At 44.9% G+C, this 18,638-nt stretch overlaps 1 protein-coding gene across 26 annotated transcripts in view; it reads left to right on the top strand.

Moving 5' to 3' along the window:
• The window catches only part of LOC131819383 (RNA binding protein fox-1 homolog 1), a 549,338-nt gene that overhangs the window by 198,849 nt on the left and 331,851 nt on the right, over positions 1 to 18,638 (top strand). The window contains exon 1 of one of the 26 annotated variants that reach the window (XM_059154442.1): positions 14,136 to 14,392. The exons of 19 other annotated variants lie outside the window; for them this stretch is intronic. In XM_059154442.1, the coding sequence (XP_059010425.1) occupies positions 14,306 to 14,392 (87 nt within the window). In that variant the 5' untranslated portion in view covers positions 14,136 to 14,305. Of the gene's footprint in view, positions 1 to 14,135; positions 14,393 to 18,638 lie in introns of those variants that run through there. 6 more of the 26 variants (XM_059154435.1, XM_059154433.1, XM_059154417.1 and 3 more) reach the window with 6 other exon arrangements.

Genomic DNA, 18,638 nt, shown 5'->3' with positions numbered 1-18,638 from the left:
AAATGCTCTGTTTTTAACCATTTCTGGAAACTTCCTGGTCTACTTATGCAAGGCGTATGGAGTCCTCTATAGCAAAACGTGTGACATCCCTAATGATTCAACCAGACCTCATCCCCTCACTTAAGTAATTGGTTAATAATTAATTCACTTGCTCATTCATTCAACAAATATTTATTTAGCCTCTGCTCCGCCTCAGAAATTGGGTTAGTCACTGAGGGTACAGAGACCAGGGAACCAACTTCATCTTCCTTCACGAAGCTTACAAGTTCCTGGGGAAGGCAGGTAATAAGCAAGGGTCCCCATACACATTTGTAGCGCAAGTTGTGGCAAGTGTGCTTAAAAAAAAAAAAAAAATTGAGTCCATGGAAAACAGTGGGGGTTGCATTCAAGGATGAAGAGGTCTCTATGAGGAAGGGATGTTCCAGCAGAGATAAGGAAGGAGGGCAGAGGCAGGGGTTGGGGGGCAGAGAGCAGGCATGCTGAGGTGGAAGGCGTGTGCCCGGCCGTACCATGGCTGGGTGTTCCCAGGGAACCGGGCAGAGGCCAGCGAGTCCGGAGCACCATGGGAGAAGGGAAAGAGGCACAGGGGCCAGAAAGACACCACAGGCACTTAGAAGCACTGATAGGGGGAGGGGGTTGGACTTTACTCAAAAAAAAAAAAAAAAAAAAAAAAAAAATTAAAATGGAGGAGAAATAGTGCTAAGAGCTCTAAGCAGAGGAGAAATATGACTGAACTTAGCCTTTAAGAACACTAGTTTGGCTGTTCTGTGGAGAATAGACCAGAGGGGGACAAGATTGAAAGCGGGGCCCAGGTAGGAGGCCACAGCAGTAACTGAGGTGCATGATGACGGCCGCCAGGTCTGGGAGTTGGCAGAAGAGAATGACAGGAGTGAAAGTTTTAAAAAACAAGCCTGATATTCCTTATGACTCCCCTTCATCCAAAGCTGGGTGTTCAAAGGAGAACAAATGGAACGCCCCGGAGGGGACATCTGAGGGCTTTGGTGAGGATGGTGATGTCCCAGGAGGGAATGACCTGGGGGGGGGCATGGGGCTTCACCAAACAGAATTACAGGCCAGCTTGAGCAGATGTCAGGCCACAGCTCCGGATGCTCCTTGGCCAGAGCTCAGAGTCTCAGTGGTTGGTCTTGCACATTGTTCAGTAGCACAGTTACTGCGTGCAAAGCTGTAGCTCAGCTCCGCGGGGTGGTCCCCCACATCCGAGCAACAAACTCCCAAGGGGGTGGGTGAGGAGCAGGGAGCCAGTTTGATGGAACACCCAGTGGGCAGCGCCTCCCCCGGCCTCCTCCTGAGAAGGGAGCACAGGAGTTAAATGCATTGTCATAGGTGTCAGGCAAAACTGGCTTTGGATCTTAAAAACACCATGAATCTTGTGGACCTCCGACCAGCTGCAGGGACGGATTTCTTCACTTCTCCGAGGCTTAGTTTCCACACTGGTGAAGTAGGGGTGATAACGGGACCGGGAAAACAGGGCTGTTGTAAGTACCACGGGAGATAGTCCGTGGGGCCCTCAGTAAAGCGCCCAGCAAATAGAAAGCTCAAGAAATACTCTCCTACTGGTAGCGGCGGTGAAGGTGCTGGTGGAGGTGGTTGAGGTGCCCGTGACCGTGGTGGTAGCGATGACGGTGGATGTGACAAAGGAGGCATGCTGGTGATGGAGAGGATGACGTCTGCGTGGCAGGAATGTTGATTAGAATGCGGTGTGGTGGGGCGCCTGGGTGGCTCAGTGGGTTAAGCCTCTGCCTTAGGCTCAGGTCTTAATCTCAGGGTCCTGGGATCAAGCCAACCCCCCCCCAAGCAGGCTCTCTGCTCAGCAGGGTGCCTGCTTCCCCCTCTCTCTCTCTCTCTCTGCCTGCCCCTCTGCCTACTTGTGATCTCTCTCTCTGTCAAATAAACAAATAAAATCTTAAAAAAAAAAAAAAGTGCAAGAGGTTATAGTTACTCATTTAAAACAAAACAAAACAAAACAAAAACGCAGCATGGTTGTCTCACCTGAATTTAGAAGCGGTTCCAATCTGCCGCTTGCCATCTGCGAGCCCAGTGATAAGGCCCTTAACTTGTCTTTGTTTCAGTGTCCTCATCTGTAAAATGGGGATGATGATACTCAGTGTTGGTCATTATGAGGACTAAATAAGCTGACATTTGATTTAAAAAAAAAGAAGAAGAAAGAAAGAAAGAGAAAGAAAATGGTACAGCATTTGTTCTAATAAACAAACTCTCCCAGGAGCAGAAAATGTTTATTAAATAATAAACTGGCACAGAGTATAGCCTTGGGGAAAAAAAAAGAGAGAGAGAGAGAGAGAGAGAAAGATACCTAGTGGCTTCTGGTCTGTTTCTTTATTCTTGATTTTGCTTTTCATAGTGAGCAGGAAGGCTGTCTTCCCCTTTCCATCACTGCCAGACCCACCCCCCTCTCCATGTGTTCCTAGTATAACAGGTGTGTGGTAAGCCAGCACTCTGGCAGAGTGCGCCATGAAAAAGACTCCCAGTAATTATAAAAATAACAACAAGGGCTGCTTAGTGAGGTGGGCAGATGAGCACACCACTAGCCAGAATGATAAACAGCGCCTGCAAATGTTAGGTCCCAGTGGGAGTGTGGGAACATATGGGGACAAACCACACTAAAAGTTGGGCATCATTGGTAAGTTTAAGCGGGTAAGGAGGGCCAGTCCGGTGCCAAGTTTTTTTTTTTTTTTCTTTTTTTATCCTAATTTTAAATCCTACAGTTCCCTTTTGTCCCTTTGTTCTATTTTGGTCCTAAAAAGAGCATTCCTCTTTGAGGCCATCCTGGGAGTCTCTGAGGAAGGGTGGTAATCCTAAAACAAACAGCCACCCTGGAGTCCGTGAATTTCCACACTGAGCTGTATTCAGTATTCTTGGGGGAGATGCAAACCAGCACTGTAGATACTTTATGGAATGCTGACTTGTTGAGTTCAGATCTGTTATAGGTGGGGGTGCAGAAAAATGAGTACCTCAAAACCAGCCAGTCCGACAAGTTTATAAGCATTCGTAGAAAGGGGATACAGATTTCTCCACCAAATATTACTTGAAAAGAAGAGATGTGAACTATGGTCGGTTGATTTCAGGTTGACGTTTCTTATTTCTGGGTCTGAATATAGTTTGGAGATTATGCAGTCTGTGTTGGCACGGCTCCGCAGCAGTGGGATTTCTCTGGGAAGATATTTTGGAAATCTTGTTAACGGCCCATGCAGTTTTTCCTAGGATTCAGTTAGGGGAGGTTTGAGCCTGCATGCAATGTTTATAATGCAAGCACCTGAGTGCAGGTGCCTGCTCCTCTGCAGATCTCCAGGATCCCTTAGTTAGCAAGCACATCAGCCTCCTTGGTCATGCAAAGTATGCAGAGGAAAGAAAATAGGATTTGGAAGCAGGCAGGCCTGTTTTTGGCTCTGGCCCTCCCACCCAGCTAGCCAGGAATGATGTAAATTCCTTGTTATGCTTCCTCATTTCTAGGACAGGGCGGTTACGAGTACGAGTATCAGAGAATTGTTCAAAGATTAAAAGAGTTGGTCTTTGAAGTGCTTATAAGAACATTTGGCCCTTAGAAAGGTCCATAAAAATGTTAAAAAAAATAAGCCAAAGGTATCTTCTCCGACTTCCTTTTATGAATGCGTGTGTCTGTCGTTCCTGTTCCTCCCGTCACTATTGAATTGGTCCAGAATCTGTTAGTTAGTTGCGAGGGCCAGAAACCCAACTCAAACTAGCTTAAGCAAATATGGGGATTTACTGACCAATGAAACTCGACCAGGAGCAAGAAGTGAGTAGGCACTTAAATACCTGGCATTCACGTAAGGAGAGATGATGGTGCTAAAATATAGCCACCATGAGTGAAGCTCATAGAAGTGGACCCAAGTCTGGGGAAACTTTTTAGCATGTGGCTGCATGATTTTGAGTACTCTCCACAACAACCTTGTAAGGAAAATATTATTACCTCTAAATCTGTCAATGACTTGAGATTCCGGGAGACTAAGTAATTTGCCTAGGAAAGCAGAGCCAGGAATATTCAGATTCAGAATTTGAACCTAAGTTTGGTATGGCCCCAATATCTGAGTTCTTAGCTAATAGGATATGTTGCTATTATAATAAAAATATGCTTGTTTTTTATTAGCGAGTTTAAGATCAGCCAATCTGAGATTCGTTAGTTTGAGATACATAAACCTGAAACAAAGACAAGTTAAGTACCTTGCCATTGGGCTCACCGATGGCAATATATGTTTTATATGATTTGATTTATTTAAATATTAATATATTTAAAATGCTATACATATATATCTTTCTCTGGAGCCAGATTCACCATGCACAAGCTCTGGGATCTTGAGCCAGTGACTTAACCTCTCTGTGCCTCAGTTTCCCTATCAGTAACACGGGGATGATAACAGGAATTTCCTGGTAAGATTGCTACAATGATTAAATGAGTTAATGCATAAAGCGCTGAGAAAGTATCTAGCAAGTGGTAAATGGGATATCTGGTTTGTTGAACAATATCTAAAGATAGATTGTAATATCTATTGGAAAGGAAATGAGGTCACTTAGGGTAGTTCCTCTTCTGATGACCCAGAGTGTCCCAGAAAGGCACTGCTAATCCAGGAAGTTGAGAAACCCACCTGTCAGAGGCTCTCTGTTGCCACCAGCTGCCTGGCCATGACATCGTGAAGAAACCATGTGCAATGGTCAGCCCCTGGGCTCTTCTCACAGACGCTCATCGGCACAGTTTGGCACAACTTGGCTCTGGGCCCCTCCTGTCTCAGTCATGTCTGTAAGAGCGGACTGCAGAGTCTCTGAAAATGCAAGCACGTATTTCCTACCTCCTTTCTCCCCCAACGCGCGTTTGGTGGGCTCCCTGCTGGGTATCCCACCTGCTCGTCGGGTTGTTAGCATCTGTTTCCTGGCCTGAAGCTAGAGGTGAAACCTTCCACAGAGAGAAGCCGGACCCCAGCTTGGGAGTACTGCTCACTTCTGGATGGGAGAGCTAGGGTGTGTGTTTGGATTCCATACTGTCTGGCTTGGATTTACATTATGACATGCCTTAGCATTTCCCCAGATTGTTCGACCTCCTTGCCTTTCTGAAAACCTCATCCCTGTCGCGTTGTGGTGAGAGTCCTCTGAGCAGCAGGTAGACATCCTCAAAGTCACGGTGGTGGTAATAAGCATGTCAACATGATTCCACGTGAGGATGGTCACCTGAACCACCACCGTGAGCCCAGCTTAAGCGATGCTGGCTCCATCCATGCCTTTCCTTTAGCAAAAGCTGGGGCGCCTGGGTGGCTCAGTGGGTTAAGCCACTGCCTTCGGCTCAGGTCATGATCTCAGGGTCCTGGGATTGAGTCCCGAATCAGGCTCTCTGCTCGGTGGGGAGCCTGCTTCCCTTTCTCTCTCTCTGCCTGCCTCTCCGTCTACTTGTGATCTCTGTCAAATAAATAAATGAAATCTTTAAAAAAAAAAAAAAAAGCACAGCACATCTTGGCCACATATGTCAACATCTGATAGAGATCCAGAGGCTCCTTGAGGGTCCCCAGAAGAATTTCAAAGGGGCCATCAATCCCCTGTAATGATATGGAGAATTTTGTGAGTTATGTGCAGTTTTCTGGAATGAAGGCAAAATTCTTATAGTGGTCCATGCATCAAAAATACCAGTTAAGAACCACCACATCTCCCCAGAAGAGGCATTAGTTTGGGAAGGAGTCGAGGATAAGACAGCCCTGGAGGTTGAAATGGTGCTTCAGTATCGCAAAGGAAGGTGGCAGGATAATCTCTTCGGCACCCCTTCTCCTGGATCACCCTCTTCTCCCTCCCAACCCATACCTGCGTTTTGCTGGTCTTCCCATGTGACCAGCCCACTTCCGTGGGCCTTGAACCTCCTCTGCTTGGGGAGGTTTCCCCATTCCCTGAATTTTGGGGGGAGGGGGAGGCCAGACCTGCCCCAAGCCTGAAAGTGTCATCCAGCTGTCTGTACTGGCTTTTCTTGTGTCTTCCTTTGTCTCCAGTGGCTATTGGAGAGGTTGAGATCGAGTGAGGTCTTGAGGGCAAAGGAGATAAGGAGGCCACTCAGCTTGAGTTTCATCCTGGCCAGCGTTTCTCAGAAGAGTTATATGCGGTCACGTGCCAGAAAAGGGCTTCAGCAGGGAATTAGTACCCAGGGGCTCCGCGGCTCCGTTCAAGGTACAGCTCCTAGTTCACCAGCCGTATTTCCTTTGTCATTCACTTCACCTCTCAGTGCCTTAGTTTTCTTGTCTCTAATGTAAGAAATCCAACAATCTATTCCATAGGGCTGTAGAGAGGAGCACGTGTGATGAAATTGGTGCAGTGCCTGGCACAAAGTAAGTGTTGACTGTTCGTTCAAATGGTAGAACTGTGGTGATGATGATGATGAAGAAGGAGGAGGAGGAGGAGATGATGAGGAAGCAGGAGGGGAAAGAAGAGAAGTGGTAAAGAACTTTGCACATGGCGGACATACTGCTAATTTTCAGTAGCCAGATATCACATAGCAAGGTGGATGGTTGGACAGATGAACGGACGGATGGACGGGTGACTGGCTGGATGATGGATCGATGGACGGATGGCCACTCGGTCATCAGATGAATGTGGGAATATGGATCAAACAAGGTCAAACAGGTTTCTGTTCTTTTGCCTTGTACGACTTCTGAGGTGCTTTACTATGCTTATAGGCATCATGAATTCCCAAGAGGGAGAGACAGCAAGCTGAATTTCTCCTGATTCTTTGGTCATGGGTTCTTTTTACAATGAAGGGTGTCATCAAGCTTCTGTCATACAGAGCCCAGTGGGAGGTACCAGTCCGGGTGCTTAGTCACTAAGGAGAGAAGCATGCACATGGGACTCACGTGTTCAGCCAGTTCACAGAGAGTAGAGTATGTGCATGGGGTTTGGGCAGAAAGGCCCAGTGACGAGTCCTGGAGATTGTGCTATCTGGAGCGTTTCTGTGCCCGGCTCCTGCAGGGACCTGCAGCACAGACGCAGAAGATCCAGGGAGGGCACAAAGCAAAATCCAGGGGAGCAGCTGATAATCATCCCCCACTCTGAGAATCCCCAGGGAGCATCTGTTTGCCTCAAGCAAGGTCAACAAATTCTCAAACCCAGTTGCCATTCATCCCAAGACAGGTCAGGGGTCGGTTCTTGAAGCATTGTTGATCTCAGCAGAGATGATGTGTGGGGTTGATATTCTTAGATTTGCTCATTCAGCCAGTCAGTCTGGCTTTCAGAGGAGAATCAGGTCAAGAAGCGCTTAATGAACTAAGAGGAGCCTGGTACTGCCTCTACCACTGGGGGTTCGCGTTTCTAATGATAATCGGCAGCCTCCTCACTTACAAGACCTACTGGAATTTTCTTTGTGCATCTGCATAACCATGTTTGGAGGTAATAGGGTGACCCAGTGTCCCAGATTCAAAGGCAAGACATCATCCCCAGAAACCCTCACTTGAAATTGAAATTCCCATATTTTGGTTTCAACACTGAACCTTCTATGCACAGAAGCCACACGCCCAGCCTTGTTAGCCCCTGTGTCTTAATTTCTGGTTTGAGTCATGGAAGGAGAAGATAAGCTCTTACACGAGAAGGCACAATGTAGGTTGCTTTTTTTGAACACTATTTTACTTAACCTCTTAGAGGTTAAAGGGAGAAAGGATTTTGATAATCCTGCTTTGGGGGAGGTCTGCTGTGAGCGGGTTTGATCCTCCAGATCAGCTATGGCTAATGCTACTACCACTGCCACAGCTACCAACACCCATTAGGTGAGTGTCTGCTGTGAGTCTGTCCCTCAGCTAAACACGTCGGCATGTTATTTTTTTTCAATTCTTAGACCACCTGAGTTCTGGTTATTATTGTAGGTAGAAACTAGGCTTTTCATATGGACAGTACGGCTCAGTGAGAGTTCTTAACTACTGTGATTTCGTGCTTTTGCAAGAGGGGAGCCACTGGGGCGATGAGTGTCAGACAGTGAGGGAATAGTAGTGTCTTGGTGAGACATAATGCTTAGGAGATACTTGTCATTCTTGTAAGAACATTCCAAGCATCAACTCATTTACACATATGAACCCAAACCAATCCATAAGAGGGGATGGGGATATAGCTTCTCTTCCCAGGATGTCCCTTTCCTAGTTGAACTTGTCCTCCACTGAGGATACAAATGAAGGAGCATCAGATCAGTGGCTCGGCACATCCTGCCCACAGTCTGTGGAAGCTTTTCCTGTGGAAGATCTTGCCTCCCTGACATTTCAGTATCCCCCCCTCTGGTGGGAACTCATCTGTCTGTCCCCAGCATCAGGACCATAAGCATTATGTAGCATCTCAGGGAATTTACCTTCGAGGTCTTTGCCAGGTAAAGCCCTTCCCTGCTCTTCTCACCTGCACTGGATGGGGTTTGAATACATGTCTGGTGGTGAGTGGAGTTGATCAACATTGGTTCCAGCTGTTGCCCTAGAGTGGTCACTCTTGATGATCTGGCAGATATTAGGGGCATGTGGAAGGGAACTCTGGCTCTTGGTAACTGATAAAGCACACATTTTGTAGTATAAACTCGGACAAGGGACACAACCTCTTTGAACCTCCATCTCAGGAAAACAAAATGATCGAGGTTGAGGTAGAAGAGCTAAAATGGATCTCACCTGCATGTGATCACTAGCCAGGTCTTTACTGTCCAGAGACAAATCACCACTGATTTGGGGCTTAGACGGGTAGGTCGTGAGTGCTGGAGAAGGTGGGGAGGCTGCCAGAGGAGCCCACGTGTGCCTGCTTGATGAAGGAGGGCATGTCCCCTCAAAGGAGGGGACAGAAAGAAGTGGCTCCTGTTAACAGAGTCATCAGTGTGGGTACTGATGGGGTACAGAGAAGACAAACTTGACATGGCATAGAGATGATTAGAAAACAGTTTCACACAAGTATACTAAAGACCTACTGAGTGGGAAAAAACAAAATCAAAAAGGAAGCAAAACAAAACACACCAACCTTTCTGAACACCTTCCAAATGCTGGAACACATGTGCTCAGCCATCCATCCCGTGGCAGCAGCCTGCCTGCAAGGAGTCTTGGGTGTTGGGTCACTTCACCCCCGAGGAGACTAAGGCTCGGGACTGAGGATCTTATCCTAGGTCAGATGTTTGAAAGTGGGGCAGAACCCAATCTCTCCAAACTTTGAGACTCAGGCTTTTGCTACTTTGTCAGGATGTCCCCAGGGCCACTTGATGGCAAATGTAGAGAGATACAGGTAGCCCTCAGTTATCAGGAGAGCCCTGCAACTTCTCACCCTGCCTCACATTTTCCCAAAGCAGCCATTCAACCCATCATTCTCCTAGGAAGCATTTTGGGAAACTTTGTTTGTCTAGTCACTGGCTGAGCAAGAAGGAATGGTGGGCTTCTTCATCTGAGCCAGTCTACCTTCCAGAGGAGTAGTCATACTTCACAGCATTCTTGTACCTTGCTATTGTGGTTCTAGAAGATAGGTGATAGTGTAGCTCATTCTGCCTCATGAAGAAGGCTTTGCAGAAGATGTAACATTTGATTAGGCCAGTGAGTTTGAATTGGACGAAAAGAAGGGAGGAAGGGACAGAGGGAGGGAGGGAGGAAGGAAGAAAGAAAGATGGAAGAATGAATAGTTCTGCGTAACAGACCAGATTGTACAGAGGCTTGGATTTATAAAAGTGTAGGGCAAAGGCAACTTGCTAGACTAATTTTTAGGGGGGAAAACAAGTGATTTGTAGAAGTAAAGACGGTATGTCTTAGAGGATGAATCTGGAAAACTAAAGATGAAGAATACCATCTTCAAGATGAAGAATATCATCTTGAGTAGAGCAGGAGAGTGTCTTTTCCCCCGACTTTGCTTGGAAATGGCGAGGTATGAGTGGTTCAATATTCTGCGTAGATCCATATGGTCAGATAAACACTGTCAATATCCAAAAGATAGGGAGCGCAATTAATATTGTCAGAAGAACACTGCTCTATGCCTTCTGTTTTGTTCTGTTTCAATGGTCGACAAGTAGCAACTGACATTTGGCCTCTTTTCAGGAAACAGGTAAAGAATGGTGGAGACAGTCTCACAGAGTCTGAGTTTCCTGAGCTATGGAGGAGGCAGGTCCTTCCCAGACTTCAGGGATGGTTGGTACAAGGAAATGTGGCCCAAAGTTTCTAGATCTTCCAGGCTTTCAAGAGATTCTACTATAGACCTAAATTTTACACAAGACACTTCCATTTAAAAACATCACCTCTGTCTTACACAATGCAGACAAACCACCATCGTTGTCATCAGCAATCTTCCTCTTCCTCCTGTCCTCCGTCCTCCTCCTCAGACTGAATTTTGTCCATGAGGCTGAATTTGGTTCCGTTCACCAACAGAATGCATATGGCAGCCACCGGTCTTCTCCGAGTGCTGTCCTCTCCCAACCTCCAGCCAACACTTGCGTTACTTTTCTCTTCCCTTCTCCTATGGGAGCGTTTACACTTTGGGTGGCTGCCCCTCACAAAGGCTGGTGGTGAGCCACGTAATCCTCATGTTGGCTCTCAGATGTGGGAAGGAGATGTGGCGTCTGACCTCGGCAGAGGAACCACTTTAAGGAAGGGGAAGGAGAAAGCAGTCTCTGAGAAGGGAGTGTCATCGTGGAAGGTGGGGAAAGAATACAGAAGGTGAGGGTTTTTTTTGTTTTTTTGTTTTTTTATTTTTTCAGAAAGGTGGGTAAGACTGAACTGTCAAAACCTGGCTAAGACAAAGCAAAACAAAACAAAACAAAACAAAGTCTCCTGATGGAAATCCCTGATACAAGGGACGATCGACAGAATGGACACCAAGGAAGTGACAGAAAAATCAAGAAGTACATGGGGAAGCAGAGGGCATCCAAAAAGGAGAATGTATTTGCTATCGTATTAAAGTCTGACTTCTAGAGCTTTAATTAAAATACATGCTCTCAATTAGGGATCAGCAAACCATGGCTGGTGAGCCAAACCTAGCCCATTACCCATTTTCACAACTCTCAAGCTCAGAATGGTTTTTATATTTTTTCAAGAAGGGGAAAAAAAATGAAAGGAGGATCTCATGACAGGAAAAATCAGAGGAAATTCAAATTTCAGGGGTTTTTTCTGTATTTTAACTGCTTTCATGGATCGGTAGCAGTCTTGAGTGGTTACAGCAGAGAACTAAGGTCCTAACACCTGAGCTATCAATGATTTGCCCATTTATAGAAACAAGTGTGCCCTCCTGTCTGGGATGGCCGTCACCAATATTGACCCATGGCCCTTCGCTTGAATTCTGTGTTTCTAAGGTCTGCCTGTGTCTCCTTACCACAGGCTCCTCTATTCTCTACTTTATTCTTTTATGCTTACATATCAAAGTTTCTGCAAAAAAAAAAAAAAAAAAAAAACGCATGAGTTTAATAAGACATACTAGACGTTGAATAGCCGACCATTTAGCATGTGCCGTGCATTCTAGCCCGTGGTAAGGAGGGACATGCAGAAGGTGGTTGTCTGCCTTTTAACAGAGGAAGTGGATGAAAGAACAAAAGAATTGTTGTCTGGTAGTACTAGGTGCTTCCTGTTTGGAAAAGCAGAAGCTGTGTTCTGAAAAAGAGGTTTTGTTTAATGGTTGTCATTAAATTTTGTGTCTTATTATTTCATAATGTTTTTGAGATGGGCTTGGAAGAAGGATATATTCAATTCATCCAGTTCCAAAAATAGAACTACTAGAGACGATACATGACAGTAATATACGGATAGACAGCCAGAGTCAAAGACAACATGAATATCGATAGTTAGGATGGGAGGTGGTGAGGACAAGAAGACAAGAACAGAAATATGCAGGCAGTAAAGGCCAACACAATGGGCAGAGTTGAACTTCTTATTTGGTTTTGAGCTTCCTAGCAGTCAAAATGAAAAGGGTCACAAAACAGTTAGCCCTTATCTTAAGAGACAGGAGGAAATGGTTACTCATTACTCACGATCAGCAAAAACTTCTGTATCATGGAGTTCTTTAAAAGAAAACAGAGGGGTGCCTGGGTGGCTCAGTCTGTTAAGCCTCTGCCTTCGGCTCACATCATGATTTCGGGATCCTGGGATTGAGCCCCACATCGGGCTCCTTGCTCGGCACTGAGACTGCATCCTCTGTTGCCCTTCACCCAGCTTGTACTTGCTTTCTTTCTCTCTCCCTCACTCTTGCTCTCTCTCAAATATGTACATAAAATCTTAAGAAGAAAGGAAGGAAGGAAAGAAAGAAAGAGAGAGAAAGAAGAAAGAAAGAAAGAAAGAAAGAAAAGAAAAGAAAAGAAAAGAAAAGAAAAGAAAAGAAAAAAATGCCTTCTGCAAAGGGTATAGCTAGGTATCTCTATGCCCATGTGCAATATATTTCTCATTTTTCTCCAAACTCCTCAGCTTCTTTAACCAAAACAATAGATACAGTAATAAATATGATGATCCTTTGTATTTATGTAACTGAAGTTTCGAAAACACTCCCAGAATTTTGCCCTTTGGAGCAGTCTTGGTGAAGAGTAAGTGGATATCGTTACCTCTGTTCTAGTTTAGGAAACCAAGGATCTAAATGTGTAAGTTTCTAGCCTGAGTGACCAGATTATTTCCTGCCTCCTCCCCCAACAGTCCTTCCATTTTATAACACTGAAGAGACATAAATCAATCTGACCCAGCCCTTACCAAAGTAATGAATAGCTGTCCCATCCCGGGAAGCTGTCTCATGGAGATGCCTCTGTCCTCCCCGGTAACTTCTCAGAAGCACAGTGTTGAAAGTCAGAGTCAAAAGCTAAAGTTAGAAACAGTATCAGGCTGTTAAGTAAGAGGGGTCAACTTGCAGCTGTTACTGGAGCTTTCTGAATTGTAACAGTGTGGCCACTTTGATACACGAGAATCAATTACAGAGAAATCTTGTCAAGATGGCCAAAATTCAGCCTTAAATAATTGAATTCTCTGCCAAACGCTGTCCACTGTTGTTATCTAGAAATGTAATTATGCAGCTAAATCAAGCAACTAAAATTAGTGTAGTGTAAAAACACCTTGGCTATCTGAAAGTGGAGGAATTGACATTTGGATTTAGAAAAAGCCAATAGTTGAATATGTTTTGTGGTGTCTGAAGCTCTCCGAGTTTCTACAAAATCTATATCTTATGTCCTGCTTAGAGTTAGAGGTGGAATGTGGCAAGCGGATGTTCGGTTTGAAGGTGATTTCCTATGATCCCTGGGCCTTCAGCATTAGCTGGGCAGACTTGCTTTGTCTGTTTCACGTCCTTGCTTTTAAAATCAGGGAGCGCTCCACCAGCCCATGTGCCTTCTTGCTGCGGGAGTGACGGTATCTGCACCTTTGATCTGAAGCCAGAGATGTGTCCATACCGACTGTCAGGAGAACAGGGAAGACGGGATGAGAATGGCCGACAGCCTCCAGCATCGCACCAGGGGCTTTGTCACACAACCCAATGAGTAGGGTCTCTCATTACTCAGTCTCCCAGATGAGGAAACCGAGATTCAGACACTCCAACTGTGAGCAAACTATTCGACCAGGGCGAGCCCCCTTTCCCATGTGTTGCCCGGAACAGATAATACATAGTTCAGAGAGTTGCGGGAATAAATGACTTAGCCCGTGTAAATAACTTAGTTCATTCTCTGTGCATAGCGCACTCTGCAAATGTTAGCTGGTGTGATTATTGTATTATTTGCACAGATTGCCCCTTTAAAATTAAAACCAGAGGGAGGGAGAGAAGCACAAACTAGACCACCACCTTAGCTTCTGTTTGATCAGTACCAAAGGCTGCCCGCATTTAACCTACTTGAGTTTTAAGTGGCAACTGATAATCATATCAATTTACATTCTCAATTTTTCTGGCTAAAAATCCCATGCAGACTCTGCCCCTTGCCTTTTGCCCCAATTCCTTAGGAAGAACCCAAACCCGATAGCCCCACTGCCTCTCTCTCTCTCTGTCATTTGGTCTCTCTCTCTCTCTCTCTCTCTCTCACTCTCTCTGAGAACTAAATTAATGAAGAGTATTTGGTTAGTCATGTTAGGCAAGCCGTTCCCAAAATAGCACCTTCCATTTTGGTAGCTTCAACGCTGCAGCTGCTGTGTCTCTTCTTCGTCTGGGAAGAAAACTTTCACATTAAGAGTTGCTGATGCGGATTTTCTTTCTTTCCCCTCTCTGCGTTGATGAGTGCTTGGCTCCTGACAGAAGCGATTTGGCTCTCCGCTTTGTAGTTCGGAAGAAGTTGGGTCTATAGATTTTCCCCTAACTCTCCATTGATGTGTTGAGCTTCCGAGGGAATAACACCTTCACGTAAAGCATGTTGCCTTCTCAAGGAGTCCTCCTGCATCCCTATGGCGTGCCTATGATTGTTCCAGCAGCCCCCTACTTCCCCGGACTGATCCAGGTAATTCAAGGCCACTGCCAGCAAGCAACTTAACTCCAGAGCGCTCAGAGTAATAATTGGAATTTTTATGGTTGAGAAAGCAAACACTTTTAATACAGGAAAAAGCCCTCGTGTAGTCAGTGGGAAGACAGTAGGAAATCAAAAAGATGGATCACCCTAATCTGGCTATTGACATCTCTCATGGCTGAATAAATGGTGTAGTTGAGCTATATTTGCTTGTATTGATCTGGGCGCTGTTTAACATTCATGCCTTTGCTTCAGGAGGGTTGACCACGGGGCAAAGGATTTGCTCTCCTTCCCGGCTTTCTGAGGGACTCGGTCTCCCAGAGCTGATCATGAGGCAGAGTAACTTATCATGAGGTGACTTGGTTAAGAGCTTTAACCCGGAAAATAGAAGGAGCATGAAATATGCATTAATTCCTGTGTTTGCCTTCGTGTGGGTTGTCTATTTTCATAGAACCCCCCCCCCCCACTCCCCGCCCCGCTGCCGACCTGGGTTGAGGGGTGGCATTGAGGCAAAAGGGAACACTCTGTTGATGGTTTATTTATGAAGTTCAGAGACTATTCTAGGAATCCCTTACCAGCTGTTTACATCTTAATGATGGCAAGAAAGTGAAGAATTGAGATGTGCGTTGGTTTGACTTTTAAGGCTATTAATTTTGTGTAGGGAGAACCATCTACCAATAACAGACTTGGGACTCCCCCCCCCCCCGCCCCCACCATAAGTTTGTCTTTTTAAACAAGCCTGGCTTCTGGGTGTCTGTTTGATGTTCTCTGTGAAAAGCTAACACCGAGTCAGGGACAGAGCCCGAACATGATAGGAAACCAGATGGTTAGGTGGTTGTCGTCTGCTTGTTATTTGGTTAAGAACAGCCATCCCTTTGTAATAAATCTGTGTTGCGTTTCTACAGGAAAGGAAATTTAAGTGTCTTTTGTGTTCACTGTGCACTTTCACCTTTGTTCTTGCCTTCCACCCAACTATATTTTAAAATTCTGCAATATCCTAGTTTGTGAATGAACATTTCTGGGTAGGGTTCTGGTCAAACACATTTTTCCCCTTTTCCAAATGACTTCTGTGAACTCTAAGAACTTTGGTGATTTGAGACGTGCACGGGGTGATTCTACATACTAACAGAACATTCTGTCCTCCTAGACTTACGGCTGTTGCTCAGTTTGGAAACTCCTATATGGTGTGTGGGAAATAAGTGAGCCATCTAGAGAATGGGCCTTCACAACATGGAAAGGGTTCCATCTTTACCGGTGTGGGCAGGTCCATGGGGCGCTCGTGGCGTCTGAAGCAGGACTCCAGAGCAGACTGGAAGGCTTTTTGCTTATACTGGAAACTTGGGGTGAAGGTCGGCTGTTGGGAGTTTTGTCAGCCCCTCTGCCGCCCCGTCCGATAAATAATTACAAGCAAATCGTGCCCTTCACTCTATGCTGATTGATGCTGAAATTGCTTTTGAAAGTTCTCATAAGTTCCTGTTATAGATTAAGTGCCGGTGTAGGAAAAATAGTGGCACCCACTGAAATGGGTGAATGTAATCAGGCTTAATGGACTTGAGAGCTTGTTGGGAATTAAATAACTATCGATTTGCTGGAATGTTGCTGTCATTACGAAATGCCACTCTGGACGTATTACCCCAATGATAGATGAGGAGGCGCACAGGGCAGCTGAGAAATTGGGGAGGCCCTATTTCTTCCTCCTTTGCAGAGGCTTTGAGAAACATATCCAGTTATTTTTGGAAGGAACAAGCGATTTTACTTGCAAATCTTAGCCCTATCCTACTTTGTTTTCCCAAGTGACACTTCTGGTAACTAGTTATCCATAAGTCAGGAGAGCAGTGCAGTTGGGACCCTCTAGACCAGCTGCTGTGACATATTCATCTCCTCTCCCATTCCCCTGGAACACTGAAATGCTGTAGCTAGAAAGAGACGAGCTTCATCTGGTTTGCTGAGAGAACCTCTGTCATTTACACATTGACATCAAGAAACTCAAATCACCCCACTGCAGTAACATTTTGCAAGGGGAGGGAATGCAACTCAAAGAGAAAAATTGTAACACTCACACACATACACACACACACACACACACACACAAACACACACACTCACACTCACCTTTTTGCTGAGGCTTCTGACACCATTTGGCCTCTATCCCAATGGGCTATATAGTCTTGCTTACCAATTTCTTGACCTTGTATGTTTTTGGGGGTTTTTTCTGTTTGTTTGTTTTTTAGTTTTTTTGTTTTTCTTTTGTTTTACCAACTTTTCAAGCAGGAGCTTTCCTGTAGGGGTGGAAGGTGCCACCCACACCTTAATAATGTCATCAGCAAGACCTGAAAGTGATCCAAAATAGTATGTGTACTCCATCATCAGTAGTAAGTTCCCTGTGACTGGAGATGTACAAACAGAGCTGTAGTGGGCACTTGACAGTGTTGTTGGATCAGAGTTTGAGATTCCTCCCAAGGTCTTTCCAGCCTCAAGAGCCAACAATTCTGTGGCAGAAGAACTTCCATTTCATAATTCTTTCAAGTGCCACTTTTTTTTTTTTTTTTAAAATTCATGCTAACATTGCCCTACTTTGGTCCACTAAGGGGTAAAAAAAAAATAAGTAATTGACCAGACATCATAACAGGCGTTAGGGAAACATCACATTGTTTTTGACAAACCAAACCAAAACAAAAAAACAAACCAAAACAGAGAGTGGAGTTGTTTTTTACTCACCAGGGTCTTTTGTTCCAGAAGTTATCACTGATCTTCCTCTGCTATCCCTTAGGAAAGCAAGAATGGTTACCATATTGGATATCCTGAACATTATCTCATTTCTTTTTTTTTTTTTTTTTAAGATTTTACTTATTTATTTGACAGAGAGAGAGGTCACAAGTAGGCAGAGCAGCAGGCAGAGATAGAGGGAAAGCAGGCTCCCCGCTGAGCAGAGAGCCTACTGCAGGGCTTGATCCCAGGACGCTGAGATCATGACCTGAGCCTAAGGCAGAGGCTTAACCCACTGAACCACCTAGGTTCCCCCCATCATCTCATTTCTAAATTTGTAAAATATATAGCAAGGTGGATAGTTTTTCCTTCTAGCCATGTAAAGAATTCCAGAATGGCCATGTGGGATTGAGCTGAACAGTTTGGACAGTTTCAAGGGTCATGAGAAGCAGAAGAGAAGAAGAAAAAAGTAATATTACTGAGTGTGTTATATAAACAGTACTCCTTTCCCTTGGTATGGATCTCAATCTCTGACTCTCTGGTTAAAAAGAAACAATGTATGTTCCTATTGAACCTCTTTATTTACTTCTAAATGTTCAACAGTACCTTGAATGATCGATGAGCTGTCTGATCTGAGAACAAAGAAAGTCTGACAAGTCAATTGTCAGTCAGTCTTGAATCCAGAAGTTACCAAGATGGCTAATCCAAACCATGGACCACAGCCGCACAAAACCAGGCAACTAAGAAAACAGTGGCTTTGTAAGTGATTAGTCTGTTTGTTTAGCATTTAGATCTAATGAGCCCTTGGCTCTAGGTTGTAAGTTCAGACTCACACCCCTCGCTGTAGATATCTGTCCAGAAAGTGTGCCCTTTGATGATACGTGGCTGACTCATTCTCCATACCGGGGCAAGTAATTCCCATCTCATTTCGGTATTACAGATAATGGATCAAAAGGCTATTTTCCTAGATGAAGGATGGTACAAACAGAGCCCCGTCTATCTCCCCACGCATTTGTTAATTTAGTTATTCATTCACTGGTAACCTATACCAGACACCGCTCTGGATACGCAGGACACAAAACTGATAGTTATAGCTACTGACCTGTAGGTTCACAGCCTGTGGATGAGAGCACTAGATAAACACAAAGCTGATATTGCAATGAATGCTTTAGTGAAGAATGACAGGGAACAATTACTAAGTATTTGCCATGGTCCAGGTGTTCTGTTAAATACACAGGTATATTACTTTAATTTGCTCTTAAAAGCCTTCATGTTGGGTGCTATTGGCGCACCATCCCTTATCTGTAATTTTAAATTCCAAAAAGCTCTGAAAATCAGGGTTTTGTGGGGGGAGGAGTTTGGCACCCCAACTCATTTGGGAAGCAGACTTGACCTGAAATGATGTGTGGCTATTTATAGATTTTCTTTATCCCACTTAGTGTGAATATTCATATATTTTGCTACAGGGATATTTATGTGTTTGATTTCAGACCGTGCTGTCCCAGACCCTGCCGAGGGTGTTACATAATCAGTG

This window comes from Mustela lutreola, chromosome 17, assembly GCF_030435805.1.
Source record: "Mustela lutreola isolate mMusLut2 chromosome 17, mMusLut2.pri, whole genome shotgun sequence".
In the NCBI taxonomy this organism is placed as follows: domain Eukaryota; kingdom Metazoa; phylum Chordata; class Mammalia; order Carnivora; family Mustelidae; genus Mustela; species Mustela lutreola.
This window is presented reverse-complemented; position numbering and strand designations above follow the sequence as displayed.